At 43.3% G+C, this 22,180-nt stretch overlaps 1 protein-coding gene and 1 long non-coding RNA gene across 4 annotated transcripts in view; one reads left to right on the forward strand and one right to left on the reverse strand.

The window, feature by feature from the left end:
- Positions 1-10,706, reverse strand: part of Sel1l (SEL1L adaptor subunit of SYVN1 ubiquitin ligase) — a 44,308-nt gene extending 33,602 nt beyond the window's left edge. For 2 of the 3 annotated variants that reach the window (XM_087553366.1, XM_087553365.1), the window contains exons 1-3: positions 10,532-10,706; positions 4,358-4,395; positions 3,053-3,281 (exon numbers count right to left, since the gene is read on the reverse strand). Coding sequence is in view for 2 of the 3 variants with exons in the window: in XM_087553365.1 (XP_087409491.1) it covers positions 3,053-3,281; positions 4,358-4,395; positions 10,532-10,601 (337 nt within the window). In the remaining variant the exon portion in view is untranslated. 3 annotated transcript variants of the gene reach the window in all.
- Positions 10,707-13,577: 2,871 nt separating this feature from the next.
- The window catches only part of LOC148005412 (uncharacterized), a 235,345-nt gene continuing 226,742 nt past the window's right edge, over positions 13,578-22,180 (forward strand). The window contains exon 1 of the long non-coding RNA XR_015623284.1: positions 13,578-13,702. This is a non-coding gene — a long non-coding RNA (uncharacterized LOC148005412). The remainder of the gene's footprint in view (positions 13,703-22,180) is intronic.

A 22,180-nucleotide genomic window follows, 5' to 3' on the forward strand; every position in this document is an offset into this window, starting at 1 on the left:
GCCTCCTATTCCCAGGTCTTACTGATACATCTTGGCTCTACAGATGCCTTGGGCCAATGGCCACAGAGGTAGAGACGGTGCTGTGCGGAACCAACATAGCAGGCCATAGTTCTATCCTTGAAAAGGGTTATCCTGCTGACGTGCCCTTAGCTGGCATGTGACTTCTGATGCGCTCCTACCAGCTTGCCTCTTCAGAGTGGCTCCCTCAAGTTTTACAAATAGTACAGTTCATGCTGAACACTTGCATTCCCTCTGTGCGTTGGCATGTGCTAGGTACATGGCTGCCACCTTGCCCAGCTCCCAATACAACTTCAGGTACTTTGTCAGCTCCATCCTAAGGTACTGGGACTCTGTTTGGTATGTGTTACTATTACCTACTGCTGTGCATCTGGTTAAGTGCATCTGGTGGGATATACCTGGGACAGGACCCCTAGATTTGACTTTATGTACTTCTTCCTTTGCATTTTAAGAGTAAAATTAATTAACTGGGGGAGAGGCAAGGGCATGCCACAGTGTTTATGAGTGTTGTGTGTATGTGTGCATGCATGTGTACCTAAAATGTCAGTCTATTGCAGAACAGCTATGAATACAACTATGTGCTAAGTCTTTAGATTCTCTCTGGTGAATTGCTAACCCTGGGGCTGTGGTTTTCCTAACACGGTGTGAAACAGGACTAGTAAGAAGGCGAGTGTGGCTGGGGTCATGTGGGAGATGGGGAGCAGCAGAAGAGGAAGCTAGAAGGAGGGAGGTCTTAACAATAAAGGCGACACGTTTGGATTCTGAAGATGACAGGCACCTGCAAGACTGAGCGGAAGGCTGGCTCTGCCTGCCTGCCCGCCTGCCACCAGGGACTGACTTTAGAGGAAAGAGTGGAAGTCTGAGCCAGAAGGAGGCTCTTAGCCTGCGTGATTTGTGAGTAGCGGAAAGAAGAGCAGACACCTGGTAGTCAGGTTTGTTTGAGGGGCTGGTGGGCGGGGCATTAAATCATGAGGATAACCTGTGGAAGGCCCTGACACAAACTGAACAGCACACTTGGGGAACTTTCTGAGAAAGGATGTTCCAGGGAGGGCTGCAGGAAGTGAGACTGCAGAGCTCATGCCATGCCAGAGTCTCCGAATCAGGCCAAGAAGTGCAGAGTGTGCACTTCAGAAGGCAGAAGGAAGCAGTAGGGTCAAATGTGAATTTTAGGAAGATTAACACAACAGCAACAGGAGCCAGAAGCTGACCAGAGTAATTTAGCAGGGACTGTCATAGAATCTCATTCTAATGTAGCTGAATGGAACACACAAAGCCATGCAATCCCATGCAATATACATTACATAACATGCATACATACATATGCATACATTACATACATATGCATAAGTGTATAATATTTCATGTGTTATGAATGATTGAAAAATCAATCCAAATCATTACTGAAAACTAAAACAAGTAGAACAGACAAATGTAAATATTTATAAAGTTGTTGGTATAACTACCCACAGAAAATTATGTAAGAGACAGTTAAAACACTATTTCAAATCCCTAGTAAATACATCTCGGAAACAAAAAATCAGAAATCCCAATTTGTTGTGTCCTTTCTCTGGTGTAAGAAAAAGAGAGATGACCTGATAAATATCCCTTATAAAAAATGCTTGTGACAGACCTGCATCAAACATGTTACAGGCTAAAGGGTCGAAGCTATGGAAGTGACCCTCCATGGCACCAGAGGGTGGTGGACCCAGAGGCGTGTGGAGGCTCTGCTTCCTCTCTACATATTTACTGTCTCATTGTTCACCTGCCTTCTGTAACACACTTTATAACAGATGGGTAAACACGAGCTTATTCCTGACTTTGTGAGCTGCTCTAACAAATTAACTGAACCCAGGGATGATGCTATGGGAACTCTAGCTTACACAGACTGTCAGAAGCACAGGGAATTGAGACTTGTAACTGGCATGTGAATGGGGCAGGTGGCAGTCCTATGGGACTGAGCATTTGACCTGGGGGAATCTGATGCTATCTCCAGGTAGTGTGAGGGAACCAAGGTAAATAAGAGGACACCAGGTAGCATCAAGTGTAAAATCCACTGCAGAACTGCTTGCTTGCTATGTGGGAAAATACTTACCAACTGGTGAGTGTAAGACAATTACCTGCATTTGTTTCTTTTCTCTATATTCTTATTAATTCTCAAAAAATAAAGCAAAGAACTGCCACTGTACACACACCTGGTGAGAAGCCTGACAGAATATTCTCCAGGATGCTGTCAAGCGTTCTTTTTAGTTGACGGAATAAAGAATCTTTACTATTTAAGAAACGATCATTCTATTGATAAGGATGGCATCATTTTAACTGGGCCGGATTCCTGACAGTGGCTGCTGTGCCCATCCAGGAAGTTATAAATTAAATGGTAAAATGCTAGGCGAAGGCAGAGTATATATGTCACCAAATCTGAAAGGACACTTAACACACTGCGTATTAAGAAAGAGCAGCTTTCGGGGCTGGGGATTTAGCTCAGTGGTTAGAGTGCTTACCTAGGAAGCGCAAGGCCCTGGGTTCGGTCCCCAGCTCGGAAAAAAAGAACCAAAAAAAAAAAAAAGAAAGAGCAGCTTTCAACGTGAGGCTGTGAAGCAGGCGCAGGTTAGAAGGCGGTGTTCAGGAATGTTTCAATGGGAGAGGGGTAAGACCTAAATCCAGGAAGACTGAAAAGTTACAGCGTGACGGAAAGGATAATAAAACTCCTAAAACACTTCTGCAACTGCACTGAGACATCTGTGTTTCTTTTTGTCCCACCTTGACACATTATTTAATTTTTTCTTAAAGGAATTTATATGCTAGTATGCAGAAAAGCTAGGATATTAATAAAAATAAATGCAATTTTATCTATGCATTCAGGTCACATAACACCAAATCTGTACAGCAAATATCTGATTTCCTAAAACCTTGAAAATCCTGTAAGACTACACTCGGCTCTTCCTATGCGGTTAGTAATCAGCAAGACCAGCTTTTGCTACCATCCGCCTATGCTCCCGAGGTACATGAGAAGAAACCAAGCAATGCATCAGGCTACCTGGCTTCCGCACTCTCTTTAGTTCTTCGTAGGTCTTGCTGCTTGGATTTGGAGAGTCTAAAAAGCTGATGTCTTCCGTGACACTGACTTCCTCCTGGCTCTTGGAGCTCTCTTCCTCGTCCTGAAGAAGGGATTCCACCTCTGAGTCCTCAGAATCAACAAATCTCTGGCCAGCAACTACTTTGCCAGTGGTGTGGTCCTTCACCGACCCATCTGTGGGTAAAGCACCCTGAGAAAGAAGATAAAGGCGTCTGTTACTCATCGGCTGTAGCAAGGCTCCCTCCAGTCCAATCTGCTCTGCCGAGTGTCTACAGGTGTTCCCTCAGCTCCAGACTACAGACCGACGCCCTTCTCAGTCAGGCCTTCCCCACCCGACTAGCTCTGCATTTCTGCTCAGATGTTACCTTCCCATAAGCCGTCTTTAACCCTCAGTCTGGATTACGTCCTCCTCCACACATGCTCCTCCGACCTTACACTTGCCCTTGGTAATTCTGCATTAGGACTTCCTGTTCTTATCTCTGCTCCATCTAATCTAGAGATCAGTATTCATAACCAGCAGGTCTTTTTGGATATGAGAATCACCTACACTAACGTAACCCGTAAGGATGCACATTTCCTTATTGCATTAAAAACATCACGTGTAAGTTGAAACATACGGCACAGGTTAGGCCTTCACAATGAAAGGAGACTAGAAACTTTAAAACTGGGCATGGTGATGCTTACTCTTAATCCTAGTATTTGGAAGGCAGAGACATGAGTGTCTCTAAGTTCAAGGCCAACCTGGTCTACAAAGTGAGTTCTAGACCAGCCAAGACTACACAGTGAGACCCTGTCTCAAAAAATTAAAAAAAAAAAAAAAAAAAAAAAGGGCAAGGTGGTACACACCTAAAATGCCGGTACTTAGGAGGACACAGGAGAACGAGAACTTGTAGGCAACTCTGAGCTACACAGTGAGTTTGAGGCCAGCCTGAGCTACATAAGACTTTGAGGGGGAAAGGTAATAAATCCAATCTTCTTTTAGACACTAAGCATGCTGTCTTAAAGCTCTTTTGTGTGAATGTCCACCATCCACACAACACATTCAAATTTAAGTTGAAACTAACCCTAACAGCCAGCACTCCTTAGGGAAAAGCTTACTTGCTTTTATATAGGTCAGTGATTTTTTTTTTTAAGGCAAAAGAGTTAGACTACTGGTATCATTTTATCTTTTTAATTGAATTCTATTATTCAAGGACTCATTAGTATGTCCTTGCTAAGGTACAGAACGCTGGCTTTAACTTGTTCAGTGCAAGTCTTAGTTCTTACCTTGGAATCTAAGGATTCATCCTGGTTAGTTTCCTCATCTGCAAAGAAATTTTTAAAAAAATTATCTTTTTTTGTGGGGAACTATAAATGTTAAGAAAGTACACAAAAGACACCATGTGTCCCTACTCAGGAGTCCAGGTATTTCAGGAGTTATAAGTGAAAAACTTAAAGAACAAATACACATTAGATGATAACACTGGATAATAAATGAACCTAGAGTTATTTAAACATTGATTATATTCAATAATTTCATAAACATTAAGGGGGAAATGTCCCCCTTCTTTTTCTACATAGGAAAACCAGGGGGAAAACCATCTCACTCTCCTAAACCAGCTTTGCCTTCAGATCAGTTTACAAAAGTGAAGCTTTCTTGTACCAGTCCAGGTTTTCAGCTCTTCTGTTTCTCTGCTGAGGCTCTTGGGTTACCGTAGGCTATTTGAGAATTTTGTCATCTCACTAATACAGTAGGGTGAGAGCAAATAATAACCACTGTTACTGTTCAGCTTAAAAAGAGATTTGGACAAATACATTTAAATTTGTGTCCTCCTTTGCTAAAGGGATAACCAGACATAGGCCAAATGTAGCACTGGACTGTCATGTGTTACTTGTCTGAGAGTTATTTATTAAAGCACCAGTTTCTTTGTGTCTGTGTAAGTGTATGCCATGTGCATGTGGGTGGCAGTGGAGGTCAGAAGAGGGCTGAGGCTTAGAGAGCTACGGGCTGTCTAACAAGGGTACTTGGTACTGAGCGCAGGTCCTCTGAAGAACAGCATGCACTGTTAATTGCTGTGCCATCTCTTCAGCCCCAAGAAATCAACAGCTTCTTAAAAGGGGTGTGTGTGTGTGTGTGTGTGTGTGTGTGTGTGTGTGTCTCTAGATGATTCAGTGGTTAAGTGGACTGGCTGTCCACACAGAGGTCTCAGGTTTATTTGGATCCCAGTACTACACAGTAGCTCGCAGCAGTTTGTGACTTCAGTTCATGGGAATCTGACACCCTTTTCCGGCCTCTCTGGACACCAGGAATGCACATGCTGCAAAGACATACATGCAAACAAAATACCCATACACAGAAAATAATTATAAACCTTAGAAAAAGGAGAAAGAAATAGCTTATATTAAAAATAAAAAATCAAACAGGTGGTGGTGGCGGTGGTGGTGGTGGCACGCACACCTTTAATCCCAGCACTTGGGAGGCAGAGGCAATTTTAGGACAGGGACACAGGGAAACCCTGTTTCAAAACAAAACAAAAGTCCCTGTCACTCCTCACAGCTTACTTCTGAGTGCACACAGGAAGCTTAGCTTTCTCAGGAAACGGTTTTCTCTTACCCTTTCCATGCTCTTGGTTGTCCCCACTAGTCTTAGTGGCTGTTCTTGCCCTTCTTCCTGTTCTTGACAGAAACAGGCAACAACCCAGGCCAGGTGCGGGCACTTGACCTTTGTGTCATTGCCAACGTAAAGAAACAAATAATCACATGGTCCTTCCTCCTTCTTAAAAAAATGCTCCGATTTCATCCTGGATGGGGCATTAGTAATCCCTGGTCCTTAAACTATGAGACATTTACCAGGAAATTCTATAAAACTACTTTTTTTAACCAGAAGATGTGGTATTATTTTTGTTTCAGATGGTATACTTAACTGCAGTTCTTGTTTTGCATGTTTCTGAGAAATAAGTCTCTCAGTGATGCTCTGTCACATGTGTGCTTCCAGCTTCTTTTGTTTAAAGTAGAATATAGCTACTATTTAGATTCTTTTGCTTTAGGAGGGCCTTCACCATGGTTTACTTTTACAGGTTGGGGATGAAGGTGGGTAGGAAGGCATCCACAGTGCCCATGACATTTTGGTAGTGGTCCCTGCGTCAGCCACCATCCTACCTCCTAACCTTCTGAAGATCTCAATGGTTAAAATTCTGTCCTCAGCAAATCACTGCTAAGGCCAGCAATCCGTCCCTGTTTTGTACCAATGCTGTCTGTACAAACGTACTCTGCTCAGTACAGATGCCAACCAGTCAGCATAGGAAGAGTGGGCATCAACTGTGCAAATTCACACGTGACGTGTCCCTGTACAGTGGGCTTCTCCACTAGCAGCACGTGCAGCCATTAAGTCAGTCCCGCAGACAGCAGGCAAGTAAATGATATCCTGATATCTCTGTGTAAACATGTGATACACATCACAGTGAGACCTCACGGAAGGTCGTGAGGCTCTGGAGGAGCAAATGTGTTGTTGCACTCCGGGAGAAAGGACCTGTGACAACGGGGTGGTTTCATATGCATTGCATCATGCTTTTCTTTCACACATTAGACTAAGATGACTTGGTCAACAAAAGAATTCTTTCTCAGTTACTAAACTGGAAAACCTACTCCAAGCAGTAGCTTTCTGGAGAAGCTATGTTCTTTCCAGCTCATATTTACAGATATCGCCTTTAAAAAGAGGCTGGTCAAAAAAGTGCAGGCCGACAGGAGCCGGATGTAGATCGCTCCTGAGAGACACAGCCAGAATACAGCAAATACAGAGTCGAATGCCAGCAGCAAACCACTGAACTGAGAACAGGACCCCCGTTGAAGGAATCAGAGAAAGAACTGGAAGAGCTTAAAGGGGCTTGAGACCCCATATGTACAACAATGTCAAGCAACCAGAGCTTCCAGGGACTAAGCCACTATCTAAAGACTATACATGGACTGACCCTGGACTCTGACCCCATAGGTAGCAATGAATATCCTAGTAAGAGCACCAGTGGAAGGGGAAGCCCTGGGTCCTGCTAAGACTGAACGCCCAGTGAACGTGATTGTTGGGAGGAGGGCGGCAATGGGGGGAGGATGGGGAGGGGAACACCGATAAGAAAGGGGAGGGGGAGGGGTTAGGGGGATGTTGGCCCGGACATTCCATGGAAAGGGAATGACACTCGAAATGTAAATAAGAAATACTTAAGTTAATAATAAAAAAAAAAAAAAAAGAGAGAGGCTGGTAAGTGACTTCCTATGAATGTCGTTTTCAAGTGAAAGAGAAGACACTGTAATTGTACATAAATTGAAGGCACAATATAAGGTCTGAATAAGGCATTATTATTATTTTTTAATCAACTACTGATACAAAGCAAGAAGGAAAAAATGCAAAAAGATTCTATAAAGAGCTCCAAATTCCTTACTCATCAGTATTAATATCTAAAATATAACTACTTTTCAAGCTACTTTAACTAACTGTACCCCTTTCCCTGAAAAAAAAAAATCCTTTAATTTTGAAAAGTACCTTAGAGAACTGCACACGACACGGATATTCTGTCAAGGAAAGGTGGTTGTTACAAATTCATTTGCTATGTGTCATGTCTATTAAACAGGCTAGTCTGGCTCCAAACGTAAGAGCAGTGAGGTTTGTGAAAAGAATGGCCATCCTGTCTCCTGCTTAACTTGACATGGACAGTCCTAGGAAACCCCTGGTCCTAAATCACCCCAAATCTGATGTTTGGAAAGCTAAGACCTGGCTTTCTCACATACTTATGTGGAGATGCGTGGTTCAGTATGGAAAGCTCGCTTGGCCTCTATTGTCTTAGTCTGTCAAAAGAGAATACGGACATGTGTCTGCTGATTCACAATGATGTTATTTATAAGGAACAAGGAAAACAGGGAAATGAAACATCCCTGCTAATCCAGAAGCTGCTCTCTGAACTTGCCTCAACTACCTGGCAGTGTAGCTAATGTAAAGACCATGACACTCATTTTCTTCATCGCTCTAAGTCTCTCTCCAACCTGTCTCTGGATTGAACCCAGGCTGCCCCAGTGAGGCACTCCCAGCTCCAACAAGACATATGTTTCTAAGTGAGAAAAATGAACACCCTTTCACTGTTATCTTGAGAAAATTACAGAGATGTGTGTGTGTGTGTGTGTGTGTGGTGTGCCTGCCTCTCAATTTACTCAATTACAAGAAAAAGAAAGCAATTTAACAAGGTGTTATGCTTTTACATGTTGCTAAGTCAACATATTAAATGATATTTACCAACAGCGGTGTGGTGGTAAGTTCAACCTGCCTTGGATAAGATGAATATTAAACATGAAATTTTTATTAAGAGCAAATCTAAGTTTCAAAAATGAGGTAAAAATCATATGCAAATAAGCAACTGAATACATGACATGGACAGCTGAAAAATTCAAGCCTTTCATTTATAAAGCTCTATATCAAATATGACATTTGAACTTCATGTAAACAGAGTAGAGCTATTTGATATATAGAAATGCCGGGTTCCAGGACAGCTCATGATGTCCTAACCCTAAGGCACCCAAACCCAAGGACTACTAAGTCCCTCATATAGAATAGAACACAATTTGCAGATACTGTCTGTCCCCTCTAGAAGGCAAATGCTAATCAGCTATTATATTGTTTAGAAAGTAAGAATGGAAATAAAAGTCCACAAATGTCTAGAACACTTTAACCCTTAAAGGACGGCTGAATCTGATAATGTGGAACTTGGGGATGAGCACGGTCCACTGGCCCTGGCTCTCTCACATCATGCATTTTTTACATTTTACAGTTGTAGTTTGGGCTACATTTATGCCTCTACCAGAGAAATCCTTTGGCATGGTTGTCACTGTGACGGAAATCTGAGCAGACATTTCTTAAACTCCGTACTCCACTTACATCAATATAACCCTATGATTTAACACTTGAGTGCTAAGTATTTTAGAGTAACTCTCAACTGGTGATTGGCTCTACTGTCTAGAGCTCAAAGTACAGGCAACAGGGTCGACTGAAGACACAGGAAGAACTGTTATGTTTGAATGGTCTTTAAACTCTGCGAATGGACATTTCATGGGGATGTATGTTAGGCTAATTCAATCACTGGAGTCTTCCTGCTTCAGTGTGAAGACTCACAGAGCTCCTTCATGTATGGGTATGTGGTATATTCTAGATCTAAAACTGTATTCTTAGCAGACTCCCAAGAGGAACTCAGTCTATCGGGTCCTTTACCAAGGCACGGGCAGCTCCACTTCATTTGAACAATACCTGCTAGAATTTCTGTGAGAGTCAAGTATTGTACAGTCTTTAAAGAACTGCTCTTCAACGCAAACTGTCATTTCAAATGAAGCAGAATGGACCTCAAGCGTAATGCTGGCAGTAAAATGATTACCATATGCTTGCCCCTTTTGAAAGGGTGTCTCCAAACACACCGGAGACAGGATCTTGGTCTAACTCTATTTTAGAAGCAGAATGACATTATGGCTTTCATTTACAGCTAGAACGGAGGATCTGGGAATTCAAATAACCATCTGGGAAGATTTGTTGTTAAAGAAAAAAAAGTTGACATTTATATTTTGCAGTGTTCCAGGAAAAAAAAAAAGTGCAAAGCCACCCAACAGCTGTCTTGTTAACTGAAACTGATTAAAATCTCAAAGTCTTACAGCTTAAACATTCTAAGTACGTTTGAAATAAACTTCTCTAAGACAGTAAGTTTTCTGATATAGGCTGATCAAAACATTAAAAAAGAAAATCCTTGACAAAGAGGTAATGTAAGTCAGCTAGTCGAAAAATCAATTTAAAGGTGTGCAGCTTTGTGTAGTTACGGAAAAGGGCAACATTATTTTCTATTAGTTTTGAAAGAATCAAGACTTTTTTCAAAACTCATAAAATCACTATCTACGAACTCAAATACTGTGGACACAGTGGCAGAGGTCACATTTTCCCAGGACGGGGGACAAGTGACTACAATTATATCAGAGATTTTTCTTTTAAAAAACCAGACTAACAGATCAGGTATTGAGCAATCCCTCCACTGTCAACATCCTAGTTCCGATGAACCCTGCTCTGCACAAAAGTGACAGCTCCAGGTATGTCAACTGCAAATCCCAGCGTGTCCCAAAGCCTGTGCACACATTACCTACGTGAAGGCAGAGGAATCCCGGAGGGTCTATGCCAGCCGTCAGGTATCCCTCCCCACCAGTTAATTCCTAATTTGCCAGAAGTCACCTAAAGTTTGCTGCGTGGGAGAGGTGTGAACAGGGTGACTAGCCCTTCCTTACGTCCAGTTTCCTAAGCACTCTCTTTGGCCCAGGCTAACCGATGCCCATGGCAAGAGTGAGTGACAGTCAGGGCGAGGAGTGCCCGAGACCGCTGAGCTCCGTGGCCCTGTCTCCACCGCGGTCGGGGGGCGGTGGCTCGGGGCCTGCTGTCCAAGGCTCGATACTGACCTGAGGACGCGGCGGCCGAGCCCAGGAGCACCGCGCAGAGCAGCAACAACAGTCTGACGCGGACCTGCATCCTGCTCTCGAAGGTCGAGAGCCCTCGCTGTCGCCGTCGCCGCGACCAACTCAGCCGCTGCCTCTGCGCCGCCGCCTCGCAGCCGCTCTTCCTGCTCAGGTTCCTTCTTCGCCCCTTCCCAGGCCTCCCTGGCCCAGAGCGCAGCCAATCCGCGCCCGCCGCTCCCGCCTCCTTGGCCAATGGCCGTGATAGCCCTACCCCACAAATAGCCACGCCCCCTATGTCATCTTCTAGCCAATCATTGTGTACAGTTCTCATACCAGCTTTCCCGGTTGGACCACGGCCTCACCGACATGGCCCCAGCTAATTGGTAGCGCCTGAATCAGCGCGTGAGTCAAGGGCTGGAAGGCGGGGAAGCCTCATCCAGGACTGCAACTCCCACAATGCACCGCACTAGATTTTTCTGGGCCGATGCTCTTGGGAGATGCAGTTTAGCTAGAGTAAGAGTAGAAGCCGCAGGTGGCTGAGGACTTAAGGAGTTGGGCTAGATATTCAAGGGAATGGATTCATGGAACTCTTGCGTTTGAAGCAGAATAAATATCAAGGAACAGATATCAAACGGTTAAGAACTTGTAAGGTTGCTAAGTATGTCTTTGTAATTATTTTGGGAATTTGAATTGGACATGAACACTGAGAAATAAGCAATAGCTGAATCTAAAATTTTAAATATTTTAAAGATTTAGTTAAAAACACTCAAGTCTTTAAAAAAAAAGCTTAGGGAAAGCAAGACCTGAAGTTTTCAGAGCTTGGAGTACAAGAAAACGCCCACTGGTCATTTCCTTAATAAAACAAAAGGAAAGGAATTTCTCTCAGTGAAGATTAAAATGTTCAGTTCCTGTGATCATTTTCACTAAGGCTTCCATATCTACTAGCCGCCCAGTAAATGTTTCAACAGCTCTCCCAAACCCTTCAAACACCTTTCCTCATTCTTCTCTAGTGAAATATTGCAATGTTTTCTTTTTCCTTGACCAGAAAGGGAATTAGAACATTTGTGTGGCCGTAGAGGTGAGAGCCAAGGCATTTCAGGGGTGGTGATAGTTATGTAGTAAGTACCGATGCTGACACAATCCCTTTCCGTAGTAGCACAGAGTCTTGATGCTTTTCAGTCTTCTTAATCAAACTGTGTCCTTCTGCAAAGATTTACTTCCCCGCACTGCCATACATTTGCTTCTAAGCCAACTCTGCAGGGGTTTGGGGGTAAGTCCTCCCTGTCTCAATGTCTTGACTTCTCTGAACACTTGTTTTCTGTTTTATTATTATTTTTTGGCAGTCTTTATTTTTAGGAAGATGTTAAAAATTAGCTGCTGTACGTTTGCATCAGAGGGGATGCCCCACCCCCACCCCGTGTGTGTGTGTGTGTGTGTGTGTGTGTGTGTGTGTGTGTGTGTGTGCGCATAAAGGTATACAGAATGGAGGTTGATGTCAGAGTTCTTTCACAATTGATATCCACCTTATTTTTTGAGACAGGGTCTCAGTATGGACTTTGTTGATTCATCTAGCCAAACCTAGAGTGGTTTGGTTTGTCTAGGATGTCCCAAGGATTCTCCTGTCTGTTCTTCGACAGCAATGGAATTCCAGGTTAATGCTACCCTGCTTGCTTTTTTTTTTGCTGGGTTCTGAACGAGGGAGCTAAGGTCCTCCATATTAGATCTCAGAGTGTCCGGATATTCAGAAATGAGCAAGCTGGGCTACAGGAGGACTTCTGGTGGTTGGCAAAAGCCCGCATTCTTCAGAAACTTGTAAAATTGACTTCTATCCACCAAGAGGGATCATTTCTCTTACCTCTGGCAGAAGTGACATAAGGTTCTCCATTGACATGGGCCCTGTGGCTGCATATTAAAGCCCATGCCAGCCTCCGGGCTCTCTCAGTCTTTGCTGACAAGTACTTGTTGTACATTTCAAAGCCAGCTCATTGGTCTGTTGGCCCTTCCCTCCCCAAAGCTGCTCACCCTCCGCCCGGCTGCTCATTACTCTCCTCTTCCAGCAGCCGTCTCCTGGTTATTAGTTTCTCAGGATGCTATCTCCAAGATTCTCTCCTCCTCTCCTGCTTTCTCTCTGTTCTGAACTCTTCTAGATGCCTCTGGCTATTTTCACCGCCCAGATAGACAATTAAAACCTTAACCATATCATGGAGTAGTCGTGCCAGCAGTTTCTTTACTGATAATCTTTCACGCTTGTGCAGCAAGTACTTTATCAAACTGCATATATATATATACATATATATATGCCCTGATATATACATATACATATATTCAACTTGATACAAGCAAGGTAATCTGGGAAGAGAGAATTCAGTTGAAAAAATGACTCTCAGATTGGCCCATAGGGGTCTCTGGGGGCATTTTCTTGATTCAGGACTGATATGAGAGGGCCCCAGCCACTGGGAGCAGTGCCACTCCTGGGCACATTGTATAAGAAAAGACATGGAGAGCAAGCCAGTAAGTAGCACCCTCCACGACCTCTACTTCAGCTCCTGCCTCCAGGTTCCTGCCTTCCTCATGATAGCCTCATGATAGACTGTTACCAGCAAGCCAATGAACTCTTTACCCCCAAGGTGCTTTGGGGTACGGATTTTTATCACAGTTAAAGGAAAGCAAAGTATGACACAGTCTGAGTCATCTTGTTAGATTGTACTCTCCCGGAAACAGGAATTCACTATGTAGCCTAGGCTGGCCTTGAACTTGTATCAGTCCTCTTCCCAAGCTGTGATAATGTGATATAGGCTTTGCCTGTCGTGTTTAGCTCCAAGGTCTCTTAGAGTAGGGTCTCTTGTGCTGTGCAATTCAGATGCTGATTTCTGCATCCCGAGACCTAGTTACAGTCTGGATGCAGGCGCTGTCATGAATACCAAAGACTCTCCTGCGCCAATGTGTAAAGAATGGCTGTCAATTATCTCTGGTTGGTTAATGAAAAGCTGAACAGCCAATGACTGAGCAGAAGAAAGGAGATAGAAAGGCTGGACTTCCTATCCCAGCCAGGGGTCCCAGGGAGAAGAGCTAGGGGAAGGAGAAGAACCATGGTCCTGTTGGAGGGAGAAGAAGCTCACCATGAGGTTGGGCATGAGGACAGCTACAGCAGAGCGAGCCAAGGAGAGACTGAATGCAAGTAACTTGGGGCATGTGGCTGGGAAGTAGCTTGATAGGTTAGAGGGTTAGGAATATCTGCTCAGTTATTAGGCTTACAAGCTTGTTGAATAAATCAGTAGGCCCCAGACTCAATTATTTAGGAGCTAGTCTGGTTAGAAAAAAAAAAGCTGCTAATTTAAAATTTCATCCTATAAAATTGTCATTTTTATTGCCTCCTTGACTCTTACCTTCATTTCTGCCATTAACAATATTTCCCCAGACTTCCACTGTCCTGGTTAGGTGTATATCCATTTGACATAAGCTAAAGTCATATTATTTGAGAGACATGAACCTCAATTAATTATCTCCAAGCAGGCCCTGAACTTTGCCTGGACAGCATAGGAGAACTGGTCCTGGACAGGGGTTTCGGGTGAGCCAGCGTGAGGATGAGAACGTGGGAGATTTGTCTCTTGCTGTTGTCTGCTGTGTGGTGATGTGGATGAGGGAGAAATGCCCTCCTCCCCTCTCTCATTCACTGATAACTCGGCCAGTTGGAAGAGCTGGCTCTGGAGTTGTAAGAGTGAAAGAAGTGGCCCTGTCCCTGAGGCTGCAACACTCCAAAAAGCAGGCTCCACACTTCACATGGACAGCACAGTAGAGCTGGCCCTGACAACATGGGAGTGGATGAACCAGCCCCGAAGGCATGAGGGCAGGAGACCTGGCTTTGCCCTTTGCTGGCTACAGCATCGGATGGACCAGCCAGGGCAGGATAGGAGAGCTCAACTGGGTGGTGTGGGTGAGGCAGAGCTGGCAGGCTGACCAGCTTAGATACTCTCTCAGGCCCAGATCTTGGGCTTTGAATTGGCCCACCCCAATATCTACCCTATCAGTCAACTGCTAGAGTGCATGAAGGGGCCAGTTTTGCTGATCCCAAACTATAGGATCTCCCTGAAGCAGGGCAACAACAGTATGTCCAAGAGGATTCCCAGTGAAGTTCCAATATGATGGCGTAACAGAAGCCAGAGGCCTCAAACCAGTCCAACGACTCATTGCAATGAGTATTTGCAAGCAAAGAAGTGTGGACAAAAGGGTATACTGTGGGACACACTGTGACACAATACAGCTACCACAATGAAAATTGTTTTCCTCTGTTGGGCGGGGAGGTTTCAAGGGTAGAGGGCAGGTATGAGGGTAGTGGGAGATGAGGGGATTCGGGTGTGTGATGTAAAATTCCTGAAGAACCAGTAAAAAGTTTAATGAAGAGGGGAGAGAAAATGCCTCCATAAAATCAGACTGCAGGCAGGCCTGTAAGGCATTTTCTTAATTAGTAATTCATTGGGGAGAGGCCAGGCCATCGTGGGTAGTGCTACCCTTGGACTGGTTCTATAGGGAAACAGACTGAGCAAGCCATGAGGAGCAAGCCAGTAAGCAGCACTCCTCTGTACCAGTTCCTGCCTCCAGATTTCTGCCCTGTTTGAGTTCCTATCCGGTCTTCTCCCCTTCAATGATGAACAGTGATATGGAAGTGTAAGCCAAATAAACCCTTTCCTCTTCAACTTTCCTTTGGTTATGGTGATTCACTGTAGCAATAGGAACCCTAACATCCACTGTTTTAAACCCGAGAATAAAATATTGTTTATTTTCCTACCTTTTATCTTGCCTATTATCAAGTCTAGTTCTTTTGAATCGTGTAATTACTTTTAAAGATGTACTTTCATTCTTTTAATTAATTTACCAGCAGCAGGCTTCCTCTGCATTTAATTATTTTTATATTGTGTTGTGTTACAACTTGGTATTACTTCATATTATTGTATTACTCACAGTATTGTATTACTTGTTGTTTTTCTTTCTCCCCTGAAACTCCCTTTTTGGCCCTCTAGAAACTCCCTTTTGGCCCTCATTTTCTCTTCCCTGGATGCACTTGAACTCAGGACCTCTGGAAGAGAAGCCAGTACTCTCCAGCCCCTCACTTACTGCTTTATGCTGTTGGGGCCCTGGCTAGCTGCTACACAGATGGAGTTCTGCTTCTTTTCATCTGCGTTTCAGGTTTCTATGTTAATACAATCCTCTGTGCTTTCTGGTCCCTTTACCTTCATCCCAACGACCTTTTCTTGTTCTTTGTCTCAACCTTGGGATCCTTCCCAGTTTTACACGCATCTCTTCTTTGCCGAGACCTTTACAACTATCTCTCTCGTCGTTCCTAGTTAGTTCTCTAAATATCCCTCAGATGTTTTCAGTCTGGCCCTTTAAATGGATTTAAACTTGCTAAGGTCAGACATCATTTGTATGACTCCTCGGATTGGTATTGCTCTCAGCTAACACTAGATAATTGTTGACTAATAAATGTACTTGTCTGGTTGTACAGTTCCCAAATTCAGAGAGAGAGCACTTTCTATATTGTGTCCTGTTTTACTAACGTTACTATTTCTTGCAGATTGTAAGGGTTGGAAATTCACTTTAGCCCCTAGATTTGGAAAGATCTATAGTTGGTAGGGCTTTTATCATTAGCCAGCAATAAATAACTGACCTGTTTTGAAAATGCTACAGGACCTTGACTTCCTGGATTAACTTGACATTTTCAAAGTAGGGGCAGGACTGTGGGAAAATCATATTTATTTGGTCAGCCTGCTGCCTTGAATGATGTTTAGTTGCGAGGGGGCGCGGGGGAAAGGCTGTGAATTCTCAGTGGCCTTATCTGGTCTGAGCACATGTTCCTCCAGGTTCCCAGCCAGCATCCCCAGTTAATGTTATGTACTTCCTGTGCTTGCCCATGATGATAATGCTATTATCTGTCAGTCCTTCATATTTGCTCAGCTGTCTCCATTCTGTCTGTCCCCTCCTGGTGTTCTAACTCACTGTTGCAGACTGCCAAGTCACAGAGAACCTGTTTGCTCTTTATGGCAATGCAACACAGAACCCGAGAGAGGGCGATAAGCCTGTGGGTGATCTCCTGAAAGGGCTTCAGTGTACCCACCCAGCCTATTTTTCCCTTAAGTATGGTGGAGCAGCTCCTAGATTTATCGTGAGAGTGGAGTAGCTGTCGTCAGCTCTTAGAGGGTTATAGCCTTGCCTATGCTAAGGGATCCGTTTGAGCTGGTAATGTGCTCAGGTTGCTAGCATCTCTATCTGCCAAGGAAGGATTAGGGAGAGAGAAACAGGATATGTTCTCAGAGCTTAGAAAACAAAGTACTTTCTTTGATGTAGCTGAGGCAAATTAAAGACATTTTTCACGTGTTTGCTTTTCATCCATAAATAAAGTATAAATCCAATAAGTGGTAGGCAGACCCGAGGGCATACCATGGTCTTCGTTTACATTCTGAGCTATTAACTTGAACAATGGTTTTTTTCCCTTGTCATATCCCTCATAGCGTGGGGACAGCATCTGGAAGGTACATCATAATAATCCAAATAAATCACCTTCAGATGTCCTTGTCCCGTTCTGTCATTACGATTTGAGATCACCAGTTCTAAGTGTAGATCATACATTGTGGAGGCGTGGGTTGACCAGACTTCGAAGCTGACAGAAGGTGAGAAGGTGACAAGTCCTCAGACTGTTTACCAAGCTCCGGCCTGAAGTAGCATTTACTTCGTGGAATGTTTTCTCACTGGACATTATCGATCATACCAGATAAAGGAGAAGTCAGGATGCTTTTATATCCAGAATAACTGGATAGGCATCTTTGGGTTTAGTCTTTGAGTAGATTTGTTAACTCTTAGTTTTAAGAGAGAGCTTGGGTCAAAACTAACTTGCAGCAAGAATGGATCTGCTGATATTATGAGGAGACAGAGCAGTTGGAGTTCCCATTAAATTCAGAGTTCACAATGCTGAAGTAAATGGCAATACGTCTAATTAGTTGATTTTGCATCTGGAACATTATATTCATATGAAAACAGCTTCCTTTCTGCTCCTTCCTCCCCTCTTTGCTTCCCTTCCATCACTGTCAGACACAGGGTTCATTTTTGCAGGTTCTTGGACTTGTAGATGAAATCATCCACATGTGCAGATGGGAATGCAAAGGTGATACATTGGAGTTATGGAGAGAAAACATCAGGGCAGGCAAGCTAAGAGTGCCTGCAACTGTGGGGCCACGGGACACGGAAAGGGGCGAGAAGGAAAGTGAGATTCTTTGAGTTGGAAGTCAGAATAGACAGGTTTACAGTAGTGCTGTGAGCAGCCGCCCTATGTGTATGTGCGTGTGTTTGCACGTGTACAGGCATGTAGGGCTTGTTTCAGAAAGAGAGAGAGAGAGAGAGAGAGAGAGAGAGAGAGAGAGAGAGAGAGAGAGAGAGAGAGAAAGAGAGAGAAGAAGAAAAAGAGGAAGAAGAGGAGGAGGAAGAGGAGGAAGAAGAAGAAGAAGAAGAAGAAGAAGAAGAAGAAGAAGAAGAAGAAGAAGAAGAAGAAGAAGAAGAAGAAGAAGAAGAGGAAGAAGAAGAAGAAGAAGAAGAAGAAGAAGAAGAAGAAGAAGAAGAAGAAGAAGAAGAAGAAGAAGAAGAAGAAGAGGAAGAAGGGAACCTTAGACTTAGGGGCTAGTGGGCACTTGGGATTTCAGTTGAAGTGAGATAGAAAGAGAGAGGCTTTCTGAGCTGGAATCCAGAGAGTCATCAGGCTCTGCAGTGACAGCCTGTGCACAAACACAGAGTGGGTGCTTCCATATTGTGTAGGCACACGCATTTCTCATTAAGAAGACATCTGTTTCTCCTGTTTCTTTATGTTGTCCTTAGGTATACTATAGTTCACCTTCCATCTATGGAGTGGCTTTCTGTAAGTTACATAATAAGATTTCTGCCTCAACACAGGAGGTCTTCATCTTGTCTGAATTACACCAAAAGGGTGTTATGGACTATATTTGTTGTGGAGTTTTTTTTTTTAAGATTTATTTATTATATATAAGTACACTGCAGCTGTCTTCAGACACACCAGAAGAGGGCATCAGATCCCATTACAGATGGTTGTGAGCCCCCATGTGGTTGCTGGGAATTGAACTCAGGACCTCTGGAAGAGCAGTCGGTGCTCTTAATCACTGAGCCATCTCTCCAGCCCAAGTTTTTTTTTAATTCTAATACAAGGTTTCTACCCTGCATTTGATCATTTATTTCCTGGATAAAAAACATAACACAACTTTTATATTTACAGTAAGCCTTAAGCAGCATTAGAAACTGCGTAGATATCTATTCTAATCTTCTTTCTTAGCATTAACCCCACGTAATTACTTATTATATTTCATCTGGGCTGCTCATAACTCATAATGGCCAGCTCTCAGGGCTGTGTTTTCTTGACTTTTGATCCACTGCACCTTCTGCCTCCTCCTCCTGCAACCTTCTCCTCGTGGTGCTCCTCCAACCCCAAGCCCAGGAAACCTAAACCCCACCTATGACTCTTCTGCCCAACTATTGGCTGTTGGCATCTATATTTACCACTAAGAAATAACCTAGGGGTAAAGTCACAGTGTCACTTGGTTCTGTGTGCAAATTCTCTCAACTCTGGGACAACCAGGTTTTGGGGGCCCAATATTAGCATTAGAATATAAGCACCATCAGGCCAACCCACTACATAGATGATATGTAAAGGGAGCTACTGACTATCAACCATGCTGCTTGTATCGGAGAATAAAGGCATGTTAGTAGTCATATGTCCTAAATGGTGCCTAGGAGACAGCTGTCCTGTCCTTCAGTCTAAGGTCTCCCCTTACTTCCATAATGTCCCTTGTCAATGCTCTTTATCCAAAGGCCACCGAGAACATGTCTGTAGTTGAACAAATAGTCTTTATTATTTATTGCAATATGGGATGACATACAACTCAAGGTGTCTTTGAAACTTTTCTATTGTTGCGAAGAGACACCGTGACTAAAGCAACTTACAAAAGAAGCATTTAACTAGATGTAGTAGGAATAGTGTTATTGTACACTGTGTAAAGTTTATCCTTGTGCTATTCAAATGCTGATTTTCTGCCATCATTATCTGGTTTCAGTTCAAAATGGCATTGTATTATCCTCAGCAATAAAAACTGATCACTCAATGGTTGGGTAGAAGAGAGAATAGAAGGAGACTTCCACTAGCCAGGGGAGGAAGAGAGGGAGAAGAGTAACTGATTGAGCCATGAGAGCAGACATCATGAGAGTTCAGCTAGAACACGGAAGGCCATAAATACAAGTATTATTGGGATTTTGGCTGGGAGGTAGCCAGATGAGCTTAGAAGATTAAAATGCAGTAAATGACTGCCTAGGTATTGCTGTAAAGTTTGATTACCTAGATCTTGTTCTCTCTGTGCCATTACTGGGGCGTTAGCTAGGATAAAGAAAAACAGCCACTGTATTATTTTACTGCATACATTTATATTAAAATTAACATTTATAATTAGAGGCTTTCTTACAGTTCAGGGGTTGAGTCCATGACTGTCATGATGGGAGCATGGCAACTGACAGACAGGCAAGGTGCTGGAGAAGTAGCTGTGAGCTTACAAGCATGAGGCAGAGAGACAGAGAGAGAGAGAGAGAGAGAGAGAGAGAGAGAGAGAGAGAGAGAGAGAGAGAGAGAGAGACTGGGTAATGTCATGGACTTTTGAAATCTCAAAGCCAACCCCCAGTGACACAGCTCTTTCAACAAGACTATACCTCCTAATCCTTTCTAAAATGTGCCTCCAACTTTGGACCAAACATTTAAGTATATGGTCATATGGTCCCAGGAGCCCATTCTCATTCAAATCATCAAATAGGGTATCGCAATAAGAAGGCATTAGGATCCTGCTATCGAATTTGGGTTAAGGTTGGTGACTTGTAGAAAGTCTATGGGAGATAGACTTGTTATAGGCTGAATGTGAGAAGTACTTTTACTTTCTATGGTTTGATATAAATGAATGAGGGAGGTAGAATAAAGGGATAATGCTGTTATTTGTAAAAGATAAACACTTCATCTTCTTGGCTCAAAAGAGGTGGTATTTGGTATATCGTGGGTGACAACCAGTCTGCTTGGTTTGAGCTTAGAATTATGAGATGGTCTTGCTTTGTCTAGTCATCCTTTGGTGTCCGAGTGACCTGTTGTTATATGACTCTTCCTGGGGAGATGTTGACAAACATCTACTCACTCCAGATAATCAGTAATTGACCAAAGTCAGGATACAGACAAAGTCCAGCTTAATGAGTTAATTTATTGGGTTACTTTTAGGGTTAGATTAGAGGTGACAAAGACAAGTGCATCAGTGAAAGCCCACCCTAGCATGGCTCCTGGCTCATGGAAGCTACTAATCTGTAACTAACTGCTTAGCTTGCAGACACTTGTATGGGTTGAAGAGTATTTCTTCTAGGTAACTCACCTGATCTGAACCTCTTCCAGATAGCTCAGGTTTTTGCTTCTTCCAGGCAGATTGGCTGGTCTAAGATTCTTCTAGGCTGCTATATTTGTCTGGGAGTGACTCCCACAAGCCCTTCCTGCTTACGCATAGACTTGAGGATTAAGGGGCCTGGTGAATCTGGTTAGAGATTTCTTGAGTTGTTTACTTTTTGTTTTAAGGAAGTTCTTGATAGAATGAAATGTTTTACCTCTCTTTAGAATACCCTGGGTCTTAAAGAGCTTCCCTCCTTGATAGAAAATTTTATTTACAAGGAAATTGCCTCACAATAACTGTCTATGTCTGGTAAGATTGCTTATGTCTAATTCAAGAAGGACATAGTCTTCTTGTGACTGTCAGGCCAGCTTCTGAATGCTATGGACTGATCTTTGTCCTTTTCCTTGGCACCTACCTTATGGTATACCCAGATCTGCTGGGAATTCAGCAGTGGATAAAATAGACCAGAATCCATGGGCTTTATATTCTAATGAGGGAGAAATCAAGAAATAAGGAAAATAAGTAAGTTAGAACATGTTAGAAGGTGGTGAATGCTGTGGGAAAACCAGCACTTCAGGAAAAAGAATACTAAAGAAAGAAACCATTAGAATGGAATTGATGAGGTCAAGGGACACCCATGAGGGTCACATGTTTGAGAAAAGATGTGGAGGTGGTGAGGGAATGAGTCATAAGGATGTAAGAGAGTGTGGTGTCTCCCAGATACAGAGAATAATGTGTGAACTGGCAAGAATCTGTCTGCTGCGTTCTGTGGTTATCAAGACATCCTATGGTTGCAGGAAAATGAGGGAGAGACATTCTGAGATCATCAAAACACCCCTATGGTTTCAGAAAATAATGGAGGATAGCAAGATATGCTGTCAAGGAAGGGATTGGGGCTAGATGTGTTGGAGATTTTAATCCAATATTAAGGGAGCAGGCAGAATGCTACTTCTGAGAACTTTGAGACTAGCAATCATCAGCTGTAGCTGGTCCTAGGAATCTTTTCTCTTCTGTACGGGAATGACCAACTCTATTGCTGATGCTAGTTTATTGTTTTTGCATAATGCTGAAGGGAATGCTTAAGAATGATTCTATTCAGAATTTGATTCAGGGGACATTCATGCATGGATGGTTGTAAATTAGTCTTTAAGAAAGAGATCTTCAAATAAGGGAAATAATAGTGTTGTAAATG

Source organism: Rattus norvegicus, chromosome 6, assembly GCF_021556685.1.
Source record: "Rattus norvegicus strain SHRSP/BbbUtx chromosome 6, alternate assembly SHRSP_T2T, whole genome shotgun sequence".
Classification (NCBI taxonomy): domain Eukaryota; kingdom Metazoa; phylum Chordata; class Mammalia; order Rodentia; family Muridae; genus Rattus; species Rattus norvegicus.